General features: G+C 44.4%; 1 protein-coding gene across 1 annotated transcript; it reads left to right on the top strand.

Annotated features, from left to right (window-relative positions):
- Positions 1–361: 361 nt before the first annotated feature.
- aldh1l2 (aldehyde dehydrogenase 1 family, member L2) lies at positions 362–20,406 on the top strand. The gene is made up of 23 exons (XM_085375448.1): positions 362–574; positions 2,885–3,029; positions 8,077–8,311; positions 10,394–10,559; positions 10,719–10,820; positions 11,379–11,468; positions 11,551–11,685; positions 11,870–11,995; positions 12,106–12,197; positions 13,796–13,943; positions 14,039–14,158; positions 14,252–14,379; positions 15,859–16,009; positions 16,095–16,165; positions 16,273–16,378; positions 16,466–16,553; positions 16,897–16,990; positions 17,061–17,160; positions 17,359–17,457; positions 17,570–17,735; positions 18,260–18,365; positions 18,452–18,651; positions 19,006–20,406. The coding sequence occupies exons 1-23, from the start codon at positions 527–529 to the stop codon at positions 19,059–19,061; spliced, it is 2,772 nt and encodes a 923-aa protein (XP_085231574.1). The 5' UTR covers positions 362–526; the 3' UTR covers positions 19,062–20,406.
- The last annotated feature ends 42 nt before the right edge of the window (positions 20,407–20,448 follow it).

Genomic DNA, 20,448 nt, shown 5'->3' with positions numbered 1-20,448 from the left:
CGTATTTTTGGTTTTTCTGATGTGAATTATGGTCAATATCTTTTTCAGAGGTCCACAGTTTAGCTTTTGGCAGAATTTATGACAGTAACTGAATCTACACAGAGATAAACATGTATGTATACTATGAACATGTATGTATAATTCGCTTAAGTCATTCACAATCCCAGACTAAAGCAACGTATAACGAGCTCAATGACCAATAACCATGAGAAGGACGAATTCCCACGCGTGACCGCGCCGGCAAGGAGGTAAAATAAGCACCACGGGAACGCGCACGTCCGGTACAGTAGGCAGGACGTACCGCGTCTGCTGCCGTCGAGTATAAGCTGGCTGTGACGAGCCCACACCACGGTCCGCCGCTGAGTCTGGCTCACACGGGCAGCATAAGGTGCAGCGTGTGAAGACAGGAGCGCGCCTACCTCAGCTGGGGGCTCTGAACATCCGGCAGCGTCTCGATTTATTGTCGTTTCTATTGCATTGAACACACACGCGCGCATATATATTAAAAACAAACAACAGCGCCATTATGTTGTGGACGGCGAGTCAAGTCTTGAGGAAATTCTCCACTTCATCCGTGAGTAACGTTGCAAACAATCACCGGGGTTTGATGCGTGAGCTGCTCTGATTGCGCGAACATCGTTTCTCTAAATGTGTCTGTGTAGCGCTGAACGCATGCAGCGGTCTGCGGGTCATGAGGAGGACTGAGCCAGGCTCGGGTCTGACTGCACTCATTCTTAGTAAGTCACTCAGCTGCTGTATTTTCAGCCAACACGGGAAAAGATGGTGCACACTTTGCCACGTTACGGTGTCAACGGCGCCCTCCTCCTCTGTTCCTCCCGCTGCGCGCTCGGACGGAGCTGGCCTTTACTGTACAATATCTGGAGGAGTTGCATCATCATCACAGGAGGCTCACAGTGTACTGGCTGGAGCCCGGCTTACGTACGACCCTGCTGGGCTGAAAGAGGCAGCATCAGACGGGCTCTTTCATTTCTTATCTATTTACCGTGTCGCTTGGAAGTTGCTGTGCAGCAGCAGCCAGACCTGTCAAATGTGCACTTGACAGGATCTTACATATGTGCATGGGAAACCTGAAACCTCCATGCTTAACACATGAGGGGGAGGTTCTGGCATGCACTTGTCACTGCTGGGTAAGGGTTGTAATCTTCATCAGCCAATAGCTTTTCTCTGAGCTGCCTTTAGCCAATAACAGAGTTAAAGGCCACTAAGACCGCCAAGGGAGGTTGAGATTTAAGGATTTCTCACATATGCAATGAACAGGTGTAAAATAAAATATTACAAGGGTCTGACAAAAAGTCAATAATATGTAACTTCAGGGAAAAAAAGCTTAATGATGACGGACATTTGCCCTGGTTGTGAAAAGTTATATTATGGGAAACAGAAGCAAAGAGGTTTCTGCTGCCCCAGTTTGACTGTCAGTTTAATCAGAAACTGCTGTGCTGTTAAAACTTGTGCGCTCGCCATCGTTTCTTTATATTTTGCTTTCAAAAAGTTTTAAAGTGGTCTTGAGTTATAGTTTTCCAGGCTCTTTGGAGGTCTTTCAAAGTCCTTCTTTGGACATTGGCCACATTTTTACTCATTTTCAGTCCAGTCATTAAACCTGACCATTTTCAGAGCACTTTGTTTGTCAACTTGAATCAGTCAGGCATGGACAAAGGACCAAATTCAAGAGAAGAATGGTTGAACCCATTTTAAACTGCATGTTTAGGCATAAAAGAGTATGTTGCACCAACAAGGTGGTTCCCAAACAGCTGTTAGCCAGAGAAGTGGGATATCTCTGTAGGTGCACTGTGTTCTTAAAAAACAAGACAACTGGAGGACAAAAGAAGAACAAGCAGGCATAAAAGAGTATCTGCAGCAGATGACCAATATCTGAATGTTAGTTCTGTAAGAAAATGATCAAATCCTGCACACAGCACCTAATAGTGCGCCTGCCCTGCAGTTGGTTCGTCTACTGTTTTCATAAACCTGATGAGAAATAGTCTCAGTGGAATCGTGGCTGTCAGGAATCCATTGTTAAGGATGGAAAACAGGGAGAAAAGGATGAAGTATGCAAGAACTGGACTGACAGTAATTGTGGAGGATGAATACAGATTGGAGATTTTTGCTCAAACTTTAGTCAGTATATACAGAGGTGAGTATTCAGTCATGTTTAAAATACTCGGGGCTGCGTTCCAGCCGGTGGACACAAAGTACTGTCAGAGTTTGGTCCAGCGTGCGGTCACATCTGGGAAGTGCCTGGGAACAGCTTCATTTTTCATGATCCCTCGCACACGACATATACTGGATATTAAACACACTATCAGTCATGGATGGGCCGTCCCAGAGCCTGGGCCACCGCCTTCTTCTCCTCCTGATTCTTCTTCTGATTGTTGTTGTTGAAGAGGTTTGACTTCATCATGACCGAGAACAGAACTAAAGGAAACCCGCCTCCAAAGAAGAGCTTTGGAATATCTTTCATGAAGCGTAGAGAACAATTACTGATGATTATTTAACGACATACAAGAATTCCTGCCTAAGCGAGTTCAGGCTGTGTTGAAGAATAAAGGTGTTCCTACCAAATATTGGCTTTCCTGTTTCTTCCACACAACTGTTTTTTTCTATTTATGTTTACAAATTTGTTACAACTATTTTTGCCAGTTACATTCCAAGAGAAAAGAGGTGTGGCTTAAGACCTTTGCACAGTACTGTAGGTCAAAGTAAAATAACTGCTTACTGGAAGTTGCATAAAATCTATTGAACTGTAGTGAAGTGTCTAAAGTCTTCTTCTGCAGAAAGACTAGGGCATGAGCATTTGCAGTGTTTCCAGTATGTCTGATGTGCTTTCAGTGAAGTTGAAACTTGTGTGTTTTTGCTCCCTTTACAGCATCATTACCAGAACAAGTTAAAGCTAGCAATTATTGGCCAGAGCCTGTTTGGTCAGGAGGTCTACAGCAACCTGAGGAAGCAGGGGCACAAGGTGGTGGGTGTGTTCACGGTCCCTGACAAGGATGGCAAGGCTGACCCCCTGGGTAAGTTTCCTGTTCATTCACAGGTTTCTCTCTGACATGTCAGATACCAAACTTTCAACATTGCTGTCTTCTTGTCCTCCCAGTTTGCTATTATTATTTTTAATAGTGGGGCATTTGGAGTCACTACTTCTTCAGTTGGTAAAATAAACACCTAAGAACGATGGAAAAGCGTTGTGTTCTACAGTACAAGGAAATGTTTCATTATCAACCCAACTATCAAACAGGCTGCCTGGGCTTGTTTTGTCATTTTGGCCGTAAAATTACAAATTAATTCTCATCTTATAGGAACCTTTAGAAATCTAGCCAGAGCTGCGTTTCTGCCTGTGTTCAGACTCTAGTACCTTGTGAAGGCTTTGTGCTACTGATAGAATAATATCCCCATAAAGCCTGTTTTCTCTTCTTTTCGAAACACTTTGAATTTTGTCTCCAATCGCTAACAGAGTCGTGGCTTTTCAAAGAGCCTCGCCACAAAGGTTTGAGTCAGTTTGTGTCACACTTTGTAGAAGTGGAGGAACTTAAAGTTTGTTCATGTAACCCATAATTATCTAAAAGAGGTGTTTGGATCCACCTTAAGAATACAGGTCTAGTTCTAGCTTCTATTTTAATTCCTGAGCTCTTCAGTTGTGTTTTCGTCTGTTTGGTGCTGAGTAGGTGTTAAGTTGAAATGTTAAATGTTTGTCATTTTTATGTTTACCATTTGTACATAGTATTAAAGAATTCTTTCTGTCCTCCCCTCCCCAGATCCTTAAGATTCTGGGAGGGGGGGTGGTAGTGTTTTTATCACAGTAACACCCTTGTTTGATGTTAGCAAACCTCCTCCCCTTTGTATGGCTTCACTGTGTTATCTAGGGTGAACCATCTAGGGTGTGGGGAGACTACCCTCTTTATGACCAAGGATGTTCCTACTGTGCTTTTATGTTATATGACCCTTTGATCAGCAGGAACACACACACACACACACACACACACACACACACACACCCAGTGCCTTGTCTTTGTAACCAAGGGGGGTTACGGGGGAAGGTATGTGTTGTAAACTATTGTTTATTGTGTGAACGTTGTCAATAAAAGGGAGCGAGAGGGGGCCGAGAGAGAGAGAGGTTATTTGTGATGAGCTGAGATACCGACAAGGCCTCCCTTGCAAGTAAAACGATCGATCGCCGTTGCCTTGTTTTTCTTTCACGGGAATAAGTTCTGGGATCAGCGTGGTCTGACTTTAGACCCAACAGTAGGTAGTTTAGCAGTAGGGCTGTGCAATATGACCAAAATCTCATATCTCGATATCAGACATCTATCGTCCGATAACGATATAAATCACAAATGTAACATTTTCTGTAAATTCTGTGAATCTCGGGCAGCTCGACTTGCGTGAAGTGTTTCCTGCTGGGCGTCGTGTAGCTGAGTCGAGTGTTTTAACCGATGCATGAAACGATGCATTTTTAGACATGAGTTGTAACGGCGCCGTTTTCTTTGTGAGTATTTATTACACGGCGTGCTGCGGGGAGACACCACGAAACAAACGACAGCGTAAAATGAAACGATAGATGTTTTTATATCGTCATCCGATATATATCGTTATATCGAGCAGCCCTATTTAGCAGTGCCAAATGTTCAGCTGAGACTACGACAAACGTAGGCTGTAAAATCAAAATAATGTGCTGTAATAAATTCACATGAAGGGCAGGCTATGCTACTCCTTTCAGTTATTATTGCAAATAGGGAAACTTCTTTTTCCTCGCCCCTGATTAGATCATGTAATGCTTAAACATTTAGATGCTTGTACGTGACAGCAGCACTACTATTTAAAGTTCAGTGTTAATCAGACTGTGTAAACTTTGAAATCACATATAACATTACAAATAAAAGAGATTACAATTAGAATCTGCATAAAACTAATAACAGCCTGTAGGTGAGATGAAGCTCTGTCCCTGGTACTAACTGTGGGTCACCAGAGGCCTGTGCTGCAGCTGAGGTAGATGCGTGTTGACTACAGTGCTCCTGGACAAAGACAGGCCTTTATTCTGCATTAGTTGCGGGATAGGGGCTCCATTGTCTGTGTGAGGAGAGGCCCTGTGTGGCCCAGAGATGTAACTCTGAGGTGAAAAGTCTGCAACAGGGAGGGTGCGCTTTGGTGATGCCGTCTCACCACGGAGCATCATCTGCTGCCTCCTGGCTTCACCTGTTGTTGAAAACTTAATTTCTTCTTCTATGGTTCATAACCTGGAGCAGATCTCTACATTGCATCATCCCACTGTTTGTATATGTTTGAGTTTTTTTCAGTTCAATTTGACTTACATAGCACCAAATCACAACAAAAGTCTCCTCAGGGTGCTTGATATTATATTATATTATATTATATTATATTATATTATATTATATTATATTATATTATATTATATTATATTATATAGTTTTGAGTTCCCTTCCCAGACGCCTTAACGCCCACTCACATCCTGGGCCATCTGACCTCAGGAATTCGCATGATAAGGTGGGGCCAGGTTTCACAATTAACACACCCGAAACTCTGGCTGATTGGGACCCACGCCCAGTTTCCCACCTTGGCTCAGGCGATTAGAGGATCATCAGGGGGTCCTTTTGTCCCTCTGTGGGGGGACACTCCCACTAGGTTTATATCTGGGACTCTCCACCATTTGACCTTAGAACTGAAGAAGCTTCTCGGATGAGAGGTGAAACGTCTTCAAGCAACTTAAAGAAGTCCAGACGCTTTTCTTTGCAAGCTCCTTTGACAATAATATAGTATAGTAGTCTTTCTACGATAATGGAGAAAAAACCTCAGATGACCCACTATGAGCAAGCACTTAGCAACAGGGGGAAGGAAAAGCTTCCTTTTAATAGGAAGAAACCTCTGACAGCACCAGGCTCATGGAGGGGTCGCAATCTGCTGTGACCAGTTAAGGGTTGGGGGGACGAAGACTAAAGGATCCTTTTGGGCAGAAGTAGTTTTCATAAGAGTTTGTGGTGTCATTGTTAGCATCTTGTGGCATCCGTGTAAAGTAATGAGCATGATTTAGGACTGAAGGGGAGTACTCATGCTTACCTGGTGCACTTATTACAGGCTGTGTTGCAGCGTAAAGAGTCCTCCTCGACACCTCACTGTTAATCTGTTTTTTCTTTTTCTTTTGAAGCATCTTCACACAAAGCCACTTAAACATTTTTATATATTATCCTGAGCAGTTCATTGCATGTGCAACAAGTATGTATGAATTTTTACATGTCACGCTTCTCAGGCAGCTTTCAAGTCTCCACAAGTTGATTTTCACATTGAAATGAACATTTCAGTTAGTGTTATCTAATCTTTGCTAGTGCTAGATTAGCAGCGGGACAAAGTTGGCAAATGCCCAGGAGCAAAAGAGCCTCTGACGATCACTGTTTGCATAGTCTGTAGGATTAAGATAAGATAAGATAGAACTTTATTAATCCCTCGGGTGGGTTGCTCTGGGAAGTTCGATTTCCAAAAAGCACAGCACCGACAGAAGTTACAGAATATCATATATATACACACACACACACACACACACACACACACACACACACACACACACACACACACACACACACACATATATATAAATACAGAGACAAATATAAATAAAATATACAAAGGGGATAAATAGAATAAATAGGAATAAAAAATAAAAATACAAGTGAATTGCACATTTCAAGTATTGAGTCTATTGCACCGTTGACTATTTACAAAAAGTATTGCACAAGGTATTGTACAGTGAGGTGAAGAGGCACTACAGCTTAGTTGTTCCCCCCTCCTTTGTCCTCCTGTTTCCCCTCCCTCTCCCCTCCAGAGAGGAGTTAAACAGTCTGATGGCGTGTGGGACAAAGGAGTTTTTAAGTCTGTTAGTTCTTGTCTTGGGGAGAAGCAACCTGTCACTGAACAGACTCCTCTGGTTGTTTATGGCCGTGTGCAGAGGATGCCCAGCATTGTCCATAATGTCCATCAGTTTCTTTAGTGTCCTTTTCTCTGCCACTGTCACCAGAGTGTCCAGCTTCATGCCGACCACAGAGCTAGCCCTCCTGATCAGTTTCTCCAGCCTGGATGAGTCCTTCTTTGCTGTGCTGCTCCCACAGCACACCACAGCATAGAAAAGTACTCCAGCAACCACCGACTGGTAAAACATCCTCAGGAGCTTCCTGCAGATGTTGAAAGACCTCAGCCTCCTGAGGAAGTACAGTCGGCACATTACAAATGCAAATTGTAATATCTCAAATTGCCTTCAAGGGCCTTTAAAGCCAAGTTTAAATAAATAAATGACATGATACATTTTAAGGAATTAATTTTAAAAGTAAAAGGTTTCTGGTGTAGCAAGTGGATATTTATGTTTTTACATCTAATCAGGACAGAAAAATGACTTTTTAAGGGTTATATGTTGAACAATCAAAAGTCCAGTGCAGCAGTGTCCCTGTTACATGATGCAGCATCTTTTTATCCTAACTTTTAAACACTCCAACACACCAACTGTTCCTCTGTTCCCACGGCGGCCGCCAACCAGGGGCATTTGTTCCATGTCACTTCCCATCTCTTTATTTTATTCTCCGGCTAAAAACAAAAGGGTTTATATTTAAATGAAGGTTGACGTTAAATTAAAATATATTGTTGGTCACAGTTTATAATAAACTGATTGTAAATGCATTATTTACTTACAGTGTCTTCAGACTGTGGTTTTCCTTCATCTTAAGCTGTGCCAGTGTTGTCTTCTCCAGTTATTCCAGGAATTTAATTTTAAGTCACACTCCTTACAGATTATCTGATGTCCTTCTGTGCATCAAAATCTCTTCAAAGACATACTTTGTAAACACTTTGCCTGCCACAGTAGCTGTGTAACTGCAAGCCACTTTGCAGCCAGCTCATCCTTTCATTCGTTGTCTGATTTAATCCATTTTATAGTCTTTGTCTTTTCTAAACTTGCAGTATTTAATTTCTGACATACACTTAGACTTTTAGCTCATTACTCAGGACCTCCATGAAGCCGTGGCGTTCAGGACTGCATCCCTAAAATGTCCTCTTTTCTCTTAGCGGTGGCGGCAGAAAAAGAGGGGACACCTGTGTTCAAATTCCCACGGTGGCGGGTTAAGGGGAAACCCATCCCAGAAGTGGTGGATGCCTACAAGGCGGTGGGTGCTGAGCTCAATGTCATGCCCTTCTGCTCACAGTTCATCCCCATGAACGTCATCGACCACCCAAAGCATGGCTCCATCATCTACCACCCCTCCATCCTGCCCCTGCACAGAGGAGCCTCAGCAATCAATTGGTGAGAAAGAAGGGGGTTCGAAAGGAGTTTGTTTGACAGCTTGGGATATGCTGGTGATACTGGTACACTGAACAAAGTGGATTTAATTATAAGGAATATAAATATTCTGTCCTATCAAAAGACAGGAAGGCTTAAGAAATGAGCCTTCCTGTCTTGTCAGAGGTTATTTTGGGGAAAAGACCCAACAGAAACAGAGCGACCAACAACGAGTAATCCCAATAAGGCAGAAAGTATCTCCATCGATTGTTGATGGGAAACTGGTCTCAGAGCTCACTGAGAGAGAGAGAGAGAGCTGTGCAGGAAGTGCGATTATTATTGTGATGGAAGCAAGGGGATCCACACTTTGTTTCCATAAAGTATCCTGATTACATGTTTTTGCAGAAGCTGTTTGCCTGCTCCTTGATCTGTTGTTGAAATTGGTTTATTCGCTTTTAGCTGAGATTCTGACATTCCTGTGGATACCACACGTCTATATTTAAATAACAGATCTGGCGGTACATCCCATTAAACCCGATGTCCCCCCCCCCCCCCCCCCCCCCCCCCCCGGTACTGGGGGCGTTGGGGCTTAAACAATAAACAACAGGTTAATTGTTGTTGTTAATGGCCTTGTTTAGCATATGAATGGCCATGTGGGAGGGGTTTATCAGTAGGAAAAGCTGTAAAACTCATGAAAATACAGTTAAAAGTCCAAAATGTATTCTTGTGCTTTTTTGCAGAGATCAAACACGTTAAGAATTATAAATGGCTTCAAGCGCACATTCAGGCCTGTGAGACTCATTTACACACTCATCCGTCTCTTTGTGCACCTGGCCTTTGCCAAAACACCTGCAACCTTTGGAACGTCTTCCCCCATCCTTCCTTACGTAATGGTACGATCCCAGTCTGTCTGTGCATGTGATTGGCCCACCTTTGCCTGTATGGACTCCCAGCAGTGCTGAAGCTTTGGCTCCAACATGCAAACAGTCCATGAATAACTGACATGTGTAATTATGTTTGCCACCCCTGGTCTGGTAGGTTTAAACCTGCGATGTTTGACCTCAAACTCGAAGCAGCCTGGCTTTCTTATCTCTTCTACTTCCAACAACAAATCTCAACCCAAAAAAGGAAAAGTCTCCAAGCTCCTCCTTCATGAAAAACCCCAAACTCTCATGTTAAGTGAGGTTTCGAACTTATTTTCAGCACATCAGTGATCGACAAAGAGCACAGAGACAGTTACAGTTTGCCCGAGCCGAAGGCTGAGACTCACCATAATGTAATGCTGGCTCAACAGGAGCATGAGTTATAGGTGTTGCTTTCTGCAGAAATCTTTCCCACGAGTTTCTTTAACTTAGCAAAGAGGCTAGCTAAGAACCGTCCAAAGCTCAAACTGTTCAGTGCAACTATAAATGTAGTTATGTATAAACATACTTTGATTAAAAAGAAAAACACTGCTCACCATTTTTCTCTAAGTAGAAAGCGATCGTTTTAAGGAAAGGACTGTTGAGAACATTTTCTTAGTAACATTTCAGCAGGCAGTAAAATATGGTATTTAACAGACCGCTGGGCACCTCTGCATGCATCTGTAATAGAACAACACAGTCGGGTCGATGTGTTTCCTGGTTTGACTGTCATAAAAAAGCTATGGGCTTGCTGGTGGTGGAGCGGTGTGCCATAAAACCTTCCTCATTATGGAATCCTTCCTTTCCTGGTTAGCTTTCTCCGCGTGCAGAGGCGCTGACACTTCAAACTGAGCACGAGCCAGTTTAGCAGAAATGCTCACCCTGAAACAATAAATCAAAGATAATCAAATTTGTCTCTGTGTGGAACCTTTATGGTTAAAGTTGTCATGCAGTACAGCTGTCATGTCACACAGTCAATGCGCTGAGTTGCCTTTAATAAGAAACCTGTTGCCCATACAACCTTAACGATGGCTTCTCCCCACTTTCTCTGTATTGCACCTTTAAAGGGCTCCCTGATTGTGGTTTTTTCTGGTTTCAGGATTAACTGTTAGTACACTGTAATGGTCTACTTTATAGCCTTTATCTGTTCTAAATATAATTGTTTAATGACACAGCTCTTTGTTTCCCTTTTATATGTCACCAGGACTCTGATCCATGGAGATAAGAAAGCCGGCTTCACAGTGTTCTGGGCTGATGATGGACTGGATACCGGACCCATCCTGCTGCAGCGCGAGTGTGATGTCGAGCCCAATGACACTGTGGACACACTGTACAACCGCTTCCTCTTTCCCGGGGGCATCAAGGCTATGGTAATCACATGGACCTCAGTATAATGAAAAGGACTAGTTCTAATCATTTGGACCTTCAGCATCTAAACCTACATTGCACTACTCCACCAACCCCAATGTTTGTGCTTGTGTTTGAACTGAAACACTGAGCTGTCACCTGGACTCTGTTTCTTGGTGCAGGTGGAGTCTGTGCAGCTCATTGCTGATGGAAAAGCCCCTCGGACTCCTCAGCCAGAGGAAGGAGCGAGCTATGAAGGCATTCAGAAGAAATCCAACGCCAAGGTGAACGTTAGACGGCAGTCTGAGATCAGGCACTACATCATATCAGGAACGTGCATCGGGTCTGGATTGCCATCAGGGGTGTATCCAGACCTTCAGAATGACGGTCTGAATATTATTCCTGCACAACAACTGTGTATGAGTCGGGTTGTTCGGCTTTATAATAGCTTACAAGAAACACTGATAGAGTCTATCATTTATACGACCAAGCCCAAGTTAACCCCTCTTTACACATGCAGCTCGTACTCTGAACAGCTGCTCAGTGTAATAACTCTCTCACTGGAAATTTCCTATTAGCTGTGCAAGTGAGACTGGTTTGGGGTGGGTCTCCCTGTAACGTGAAAGCGCGAGGTGGAGCTGATCTTAGCTGCTTCCTGATTTGTCACATGGAGAGATGTTTGCTTGCAGCTATTACAAATGTGCTATTCCTGGAGCAGTCTCGTTTTCTAGCATCATTTTTCCACGTGTTGCTAAATCGGAGGCCGTCAGCTGACCTTCCTTCTCTTTCTCGGAAACGTAGCTCAGGCACTGTTTACACTGGCTTCTTCTTGTGTCCCCCAGGTGAATCTGGCACAGCCAGCCGAGGCGATCCACAACTGGATCCGTGGCCACGACAAAGTCCCCGGTGCTTGGACGGTCATTGATGGCCAGGTGTGTTTTCCAGAATGACTGAGCAAAGATAATACCAAACATTCTGGATGTATTTTAAAATCTTCTCTGGGTCTGTCCTCAGTCTGTGACCCTTTATGGCTCCTCCATGTTGGGGGGGTCTGTACCCGAGGGCCAGCCGCTGGACATCGAGGGGGCTTCTCAGGCTGCTCGTGTCACCAAAAACGGGCTCGTCCTGTATGGAACTGACGGCAAAGCTGTGAGTGACCTTATAAAACAAATAACTGAGAGCAAACAAAAGCCGAGCTGGATGAGTGTGTCGGTGCCTCTATTAGCTATCAGACAGTGAACTCCAGAGGCAATAAGGTTAACTCAACCACAGCTGACTGAATCAAATGCACTGCCAGCAGGCCTGTTTCATCTTTACTCTGTTTGTGCCACAGCTCCTAGTGAAGAACCTGCAGTTTGAAGATGGGAAAATGATTCCTGCTTCCAAATATTTCTCTTCCGGAGAAAGCGCCAGTGTGGAGCTGACCGATGACGAGAAGACAATGGCAGAGGAGATCAGGGCAAGTGAACCCCTGTGTTATCTGATTCTTTTTAGCCTGCTGTCTCCCAATAGACTGTAAATGATTTAAATGAAAGACATCAGCCCATTTAAAACATTTTTTTACTGCAGAACATCTGGAAGGGCATCCTCAGCAACGTGCCAGCCATTGAGGACACCACAGACTTCTTCAAGTCCGGCGCCGCCTCCATGGATGTGGTCAGGTGAGACGGATCAGTGCAGGGACTGCTCAGAAATGTTTTACCTCTTCTTGTTATCCACAGGTGGAGCAGTCTTTTCATTTTACAGATACAATTATGTCATGTATTTTAAGTTGTGCTGAAGATGGCACGCTCAGTTTCTAGTCAGCTCCGTTATACTGAGTTTAGGCCACATTTAAAATCTCAGATCTTTGGGCTCAAATCCTGAATTCACTTTAAAAAAACACAGTCTATACAGAACACTGTGCAGCTAACGCCTTCTTTAAATTTGTTATGGGTAAAAGATACTGGCTTATATCAGAAGTAACCTCTAGAATAAATGCATAGTATAGCTTTTATAAAGAAAACACCATGATAAACCAACTGTGTGCACATTTCACACAAAAAAGAGAAAGTCTGCATAATTTCAGGCTCTGATTCAATAACTGAATTCTACATTTAAAAGTTATTTCAAAGCAGATGTTTCAGTCCAGAGTACCTTTTTCCGACTTTTCCAACCTGACCAGTAAATCTTCATTTTGATATCAGTTATTGTGTTTGTTTGTATATGTCGGGGGTTTTTCCACTGTGGACATTGGAAACCACTACAGACTGTATATAAACAATGGACATAGCCACCCTGTTATCATTAATTGCTTTCAGATGCAGTTTGAAGCCTCAGCATGAGTTTAGCTGGTTGGCTTCATAAGCAAGCTGCGTTCATAAACAGTCCTCTGGTTTATGAACGCAGGTCCTCTAGTGGCCACTAGAGGACCTGCGTTCATAAACAGTCCAACACACAGATGCACGTAATAAAATACTATCATTTTACTCTCCGAGAGCACAGCGTCTTTGGAATGGATTCAGCCAAACAGGAAGTCACATTATTTCACAGATAATTCCATTAAAAATGCTTCACAAGGCACCAGCGCAGTGAGGCCACAGCTCCCTGTGTGAACATCTGTCAGTCAGATTTGACAGATGTTTTTTGTGTTAGCAATAAAAATCATTCACCTCACAGCTGTTATGAAGGGGTACACTATCCAAAGAGCCTAAAAGCTTTTTATACTGGACTACAAACATGGTTTTAATGCTGTGTTTGGGCATTTTAACATGGGTGTTTGTGCAGTTCCTCTAGTGGCCACTAGAGGAACTGCAGTTTTTTTGTTTTCTTTTCCACTTATGGATTGGCTGCATTTTTTCAGGGCTGTCTGCCTGGGGTAACCACACATAAATGTCTGCTTTTGTAATGTTAAGTGTCCTGTTGTGATTTGGCGCCATATAAATAAAATTGAATTGACAGCTGAATTGCATTGAATGGAATTGTAGCAATTGGAGAGTCTCCTGATACCAGTCTGGATAATACAAAAACCCTGACCCAGTCTCACTGCCAACAATGCAGCTTTAACACACACATTTATATGTGAATAATACATGAACAGAGATATTACATTCGAGGTGATTGGTTTATATCTCGCGCCCTTTAACCAGACAGCAGGAGCTTGGTGTGCGTGTCTCACCTTTAGTTGTTAACATGAATGTGAGTTCACCAAGCAGAAACAAAAGCTTATAAACGTGTAAAAACGCAGTGTGTGATAAAGAGCTGTCCTCACTGTGTGCAGACTGGTTGAGGAGGTGAAGCAGAAGTGTGCTGGCGTGCAGCTACAGAACGAGGATGTGTACATGGCCACCACATTCCAGGACTTCATCCAGATGTTTGTCCGCAAGCTGCGAGGAGAGGACCAGGAGGAGGAGCTCATCGTTGATTATGTGAGTCTAAATCCGAGCTAAAGCAAAATCAATCAAGTAACGAGGGGAGATCCCGTCACTCAAACCCAGTTGGGGTTTTCTCCATTGTTACCTAGGCAACCAAAGACGTAAACAACATGACAGTGAAAATGCCATATCAGTGTTTCATCAACGGCAAGTTTGAGGATTCAGAAAATGGAAAGACCTATGATAGCATCAGCCCCACTGATGGATCCGTGAGTCACATGACCACACTCACTATGCTCAATGCACAGATTTTCCATGCCATGTTCACTGGATCATGTTTGACGATCTCAACCTTCAACCAGGTGATCTGTAAGGTGTCTTATGCCTCAGTGGGTGATGTGGACAGAGCTGTGGCTGCTGCCAAAGAAGCTTACGAAAATGGGCCCTGGGGCAAGATGAACCCCAGAGACAGAGGAAGTCTTCTTTACAGGTGAGTACCTCCCTCTAGAGGATTACTTTGGGGTTGCAGAAACATCAGAACTGTGGAGGGGGGGGGGGTTTGGGGGAGAATCTGATCTAGATTATCATATTAAGATTTGGGACACATCGTCAGTAGTGGACCTTGGATTCATCGGGTGTTGCCAAGTTGGCATACCACAGCTTCTTACGCTCAATTGCTGCCTCCCATGGTACCGTCAGCTCAATGACGTACGCAAGTTTTCAGGAGTTAGACCAAAGGACGAGGTCTGGTCGCAAAATTGTTGTTATGATCTCTGCGGGAAAAATTAGCCTCTGATCCAAGTCCACTTGCATCTGCCAATCCCTGGCAACCTTCAGCGGGCCCAGGTCTGGGTTGAGGGGCTCGTCCTCGGCTTGTCTCCTTCCTGGATAAATGTTGATGAAAACTGACGCTCCTCTTGGTTCGTGAAGGTTGAGCGTTGATGGATTTTCTTTTGCGCTCAACTTTCTCGGCTAGACACCTGAGAACCTGGTTGTGTCTCCATGTGTGTCTGCCCTGAGTAAGGCTAGTCCTACAACCAACCAAGATGTGCTTGAATGTTGCTGGGACTGTACACAGGGGGGAGGATGGGTCCTTTCCAAACCACAGCTGCAGATTTATTGGGGAAGGCAGCACATCGCATGTCGCTCGGATGATGAAACTTAGTCTATTAGACTCCATGTCCCAGATTTCACTCCATGAGAGTTTCCTCTTTTCCACACTCTCCCAATTCATCCAGCGACCCTGCTTGGCCAGCGCTATGGCTCTGGCATGTCTGGCTGTTTCCTCCTGTTGCTGCACCTCCGCCACCACCATTTCCCGACATTCGGTTACAGATACCTGTTGCCACTGAGGTGTTACTGCGCCAAGACCAAATCCTCCTCTGCCCTGTTGGACGTGACCCACCACGTCACGATGGTGAAGAGCAGATTTCACCTGTAGCACCGATGTGGCCGGGGTCCACTTCCTCCCCGTTGCTAGGGTGGGAGCAGTGCCTCCCACTATGGGGTCCCGGGAGTCCGTGAGTGACATCTCAAGCCTCACTTGTGCACATTCAAACTCCTCTACCAGGCTAGAGATAGGCAATGACAGTATCCTGTCGCTGTAGAGTCCAACGCTGCTGGGGCACTTGGGAAGTCCGAGCCACTTCTTAACGTAGGAGCTCACTAGCCTCTCTAGTCGATTGGCATGATTGAGTGAGACCTCGTACATTGTCAACGGCCACAGTAGTCTGGGTAATAACCCAAACTGGAAGCACCAGAGCTTCAGTTTCCCTGGGAGTGCAGTGTTGTTAATCCGCTGAGGTCATCCGCCAAGTTCTGCCTTAACTGTTCTAGTTGCCACGTATCACTGAGGTCTGCATCGTCCCACTGTCCCAGGCTCTTTATGGGCTTCTCTAAGACTGTTGGAATTGGTTCTCCACGGATATAGAATAGATATAGAGAGTTAACATCGAGCTCCTCCCTTCAGGCTTGCTGACCTGATGGAGGAACATCAGGAGGAGCTGGCCACCATCGAGTCCATCGACTCAGGAGCCGTGTACACGCTGGCCCTCAAGACACATGTCGGCATGTCCATCCAAACCTTCCGTTACTTTGCTGGCTGGTGTGACAAGATCCAGGTAGGTGAAGGTTTCTCAGGGTTTGTGTGTTAGTGGCACACAACCTAAGCTCTTCACTTCAGCACACTCTGTCTGTTTTCTGCAGGGTAAGACGATTCCCATCAACCAAGCCCGGCCCAACCGCAACCTGACCTTCACTAAGAAAGAGCCTCTGGGGTAAAAGCTCTGCATTCACTAACCTGAACCTAATTATCCTCAGCTATTTAGACAGTATACGCATTTCTGTGGATTTCACTGACTGAAGAGCTTATTTCCTGTCACAGTGTGTGTGCCATAGTCATCCCGTGGAACTACCCTCTCATGATGCTGGCGTGGAAGAGTGCAGCTTGCCTGGCAGCTGGAAACACGCTGGTTCTCAAACCTGCACAGGTGGGTTCATTGTTCCTCGTGCTGTGTACTGTTTCAGTTCTTCCTGGGCATTTTATGTGTTGTAATGATTATTTTTGATATTTACAGGTCACTCCACTGACGGCACTAAAGTTTGCTGAGCTTTCAGTGAAGGCAGGCATCCCAAAAGGAGTCATCAATATTTTACCAGGCTCTGGTAATGAACAGTATCTGTACAGTTTAAACAGGCTCTTTTTGGTTATTCCTTCTTTAGGGAAAGTTCTCAAAGATCAGCGCTGTGAGCACTTCAGTCCTTCTCTCTGTGCTTCATTTGCATCGTTTTATTTGCCTGGAGAGCTAAAACTGTACGATCACAGCAGGGAAAAAGGAGCATTTGTTTGTCCTTCAGCCTGTGTGGATTTTTGTGACTACAACATTAGAAATAGCTGTAGGCAGAACTACTCACAGCACGTGTAGAAGTGTCCAGTTGACTGCAGCACATGTGGAAGATTGTGTCATCCCCCTGGGCTCTGTCACGTGACCTTCTCGATCTCCTCCAGGTGGCGTGGTTGGACAGCGTCTGTCCGAGCACCCAGACATCCGCAAGCTGGGCTTCACCGGCTCTACGCCTATCGGCAAACAGATCATGAAGAGGTAAAACCCGGCTGACTCTTACAGGTCGCACACCACAGCTGCACAGTACTTTACTCTCTCTCTCTCACAGCTGTGCAGTCAGTAATCTGAAGAAAGTTTCTCTGGAGCTCGGGGGGAAGTCCCCCCTCCTCATCTTCAGTGACTGCGACATGGATAAGGCTGTTCGCATGGTGAGGGAACAACGCTCAGGGAACCAATTTGTGATATTTTGTAGACCAGTTAGTTGTGCATATAAATATTAATTATGAATAATCACGAGACAGTTCGGTTCCTTTCAAGGTTCTGGTGTTGGTGAGATCCTGAAACGCCACAGAGTGTGACTGAAATGGCACACTGATGCTTGTGTGTTTGTGCGTGCTGCCTCACAGGGCATGAGCTCGGTGTTTTTCAACAAGGGCGAGAACTGCATCGCTGCCGGCCGTCTCTTTGTGGAGGAGTCCATACACGACGAGTTCATTGACCGAGTGGTGAGTGCCGAAACAGCCATCATGTGACTTTAGAAGAAGCAGAAGAAGCCAAACCGGCATTATTAGCTGTCAGAAAAATCATAATCCTGTCTTTACACCCTCTCCTTAAAAGGTGGAGGAGATCAAGAAGATGAAGATCGGAGACCCCCTGGATCGCTCCACAGACCACGGCCCACAGAACCACAAAGCCCACTTGGACAAGCTGCTGGAGTACTGTGAGATCGGGGTGAAGGAGGGAGCCACACTGGTGTACGGAGGCACACGGGTCGACAGGCCAGGTAGAACACGCCCCTCTCTGGAGGCTAAATGGCTGCTACACTCGTCCTCTGTTGTTTTAGTCCTTGAATACTGCATGTAAGAACAGAAAGATGATTTTCATTACCAATTTAATGTCTCATCTAAAGATTGTTTCTCTTTCAAAAACCAGCCAAATAACTGGGAGCATGAAGTTGGTGCAGAAAAAGCACAAATCGGATTCTAATATATGAGCAAGTTAGGTTGCACCAGCACTGACTGTGGAATCAGTACATTCAGGCCTTATCATGGAATATTCAAACAAACTATTATTTGAAATCTTGAAACCACAGTATAGATTTATAGTTTTCACATGGTCATTGATACCAAATCTATTTTTCCAACATCCATTATGAGCCTGTCACAATAAAAGCACCTGACAGGGCTCAGTCATGGAGCACGAATTCATTTTTTAAAATGACATAAAACAAGAAAGGTCAAATAAAACAGTAAAGCTGCTGTAACGCAGTTCATCAGAGCGTGATTATGGGCGCCCGTCTTCCTTCAGGTTTCTTCATGGAGCCCACCGTGTTCACTGATGTGGAGGACCACATGTTCCTCGCCAAAGAAGAGTCCTTTGGTCCCGTCATGGTGGTGTCCAAATTTAAGGACGGGTAAGTCGAGGGTAACGAGTATCACACCGTAGAGTCGTGGCTCGGTGTTTCATATCCTCGCTCTGCTCTTTTCCTCCAACCTCCAGAGATGTGGACGGCGTGCTGCAGAGAGCCAATGACACGGAGTACGGTCTGGCTTCAGGCGTGTTCACGCGCGACATTAACAAGGCCATGTATGTGAGCGAGCGGCTGGAGGCTGGAACCGTGTTTGTGAACACCTACAACAAGACTGATGTTGCCACACCTTTTGGGGGTTTCAAGCAGTCAGGCTTTGGCAAAGACCTCGGTGAGAAGACAACTGGAATTTATTACATTTATTTAATATTATATTCAAATTTTATTTGTCACACACACAACCATACACAGTATGACATGAGGTGAAATGCTTGTAGCTGTGCGATGCAATGCCTGACCATTAAATGACAGTGGTTTTACAGTATTTACAGGTTATACAAAATTTACATGAGTAGGGCTGTTTCAATTCTGACTTTTGAATTGATGCTAGCTGGCGTGGTGGTCACGCTTACTGATAAGCTTCTGTTATTCAAAGTAAATATATGACGTTATTATAACTCCTTTTTTTAAAGTAGGAAACCTTTTGTCCCACAAGCTTTTAACAAGTTGTCGTTTGTGTCCACAGGTGAGGATGCTCTCATGGAATATCTCAAGACCAAAGCAGTGACAGTGGAATACTGAAGCTCACAATCTCCCAATGAACTCTGAACAAGAACAGGAACTCAGTGTGTGTGTGTGTGTGTGCAAATGGTTCAGAGCATGTGTACTGTATGAGTGATGGGGGAAAGCTTGGTTGACCTTGAGGTGGACAACATGCCTTCTTTGTTTTGCAGCCATGTTTCCACAGCTGGTCCCTGAGGAGCCGAGCTGCTCCTGGCTGTACTTTTAAAATGTTTTTTACCTTTCTCTGGTTTTTCATTCTTGGATCACCTGATCTGTGTACTGCCATCAGGGTGCCGTGTGTGCTGGATGCCTTTCGGCTCACGTTTACTCACCCACGAATACTGCAGCTTTGTGTAGGCTGCAAACAAAATAGCAATATTAAACATCCATACTGGTCCGAAAAATGGGGATGTTTGAGTCTAGAAAGCAGCATTAAAATAGCTTTACAAATTTTCAGGAAGCTTCCTGATCAGCGGTGCTCAGCACACAGTTCTGGAACAAGGCTAGGAAAACAGAAGACACGTAAACCGTGTGAGAAGCAGGATAAACTGAGGCCAGCGGTCAGGACATCGCTGTTTGGACAGACGTCGATCTCTTTGGCTGTAAATGTAAACCTTTCTGTGTTTCTGATCAGACCCAGAGATCTTTGATGAATGTTAACGATGAAAACAATGTATAAACTGATTTTAAGCTTTCAGATTTTAGTTAGAACAAACTACATAAGAGCTCAGAGACTGGAGTGTGTAATCCAGAGCAGTTAAGTCACGTTTTAAGTTCCTTTCAGCTTTTCCTCGTGTTTCGGGTCATTTTCTTTGGTTTGCTGCGTCACATCAAACAATCCTGATTTCCTGAAATGGTTGCTTAGCAGCTGAATTTAAAATGTCAAAGAATCAATGTGAGATATTTCTAAGCTGTGATGAACCGCCTCGAGCTGGGTGCTGCATTAGAACTGAGCTAAGCCAGTATTTAACGTCAGTGTTAGTTTAGCTGTTTACATCACGCCCGTTCAGACATCCTGACACATCCACTCGGTGTCCAAACGTCACTTTCTGTGTAAATACTTTTTTAAACAGGTTAAAAAGACTCTTTGATACATTTTGACCTTGTATTTGTGAACTGCAGCAGGACTATGTAGTGTTCTCTATTCATTAAAGTACACCAGCCAGATGTTTTATACATCGATCATGTGACAAAGTCGTAAACTTAATTTTCTAATTATGCCACATTGTCAGTGAAGGCAGCGCGGGCTACGATGCAAATGTTTCTCAGTCTTTATGAGAGCGATCGTGTCAATAAACAGTAAGGCTCCAGAAAGCTTGGTGTCCATTTGACTTTGTAATGCTGACGTTGATTAAAGGCGCTGCGCAGCAACACTCGTTTCAGTGTTTTATAGGATGGACCACGA

This window comes from Diplotaxodon limnothrissa, linkage group LG17 (assembly GCF_057381915.1).
Source record: "Diplotaxodon limnothrissa isolate DT_005_m linkage group LG17, D_limnothrissa_male_GT1.1, whole genome shotgun sequence".
Taxonomy (NCBI): Eukaryota; Metazoa; Chordata; class Actinopteri; order Cichliformes; family Cichlidae; genus Diplotaxodon; species Diplotaxodon limnothrissa.
This window is presented reverse-complemented; position numbering and strand designations above follow the sequence as displayed.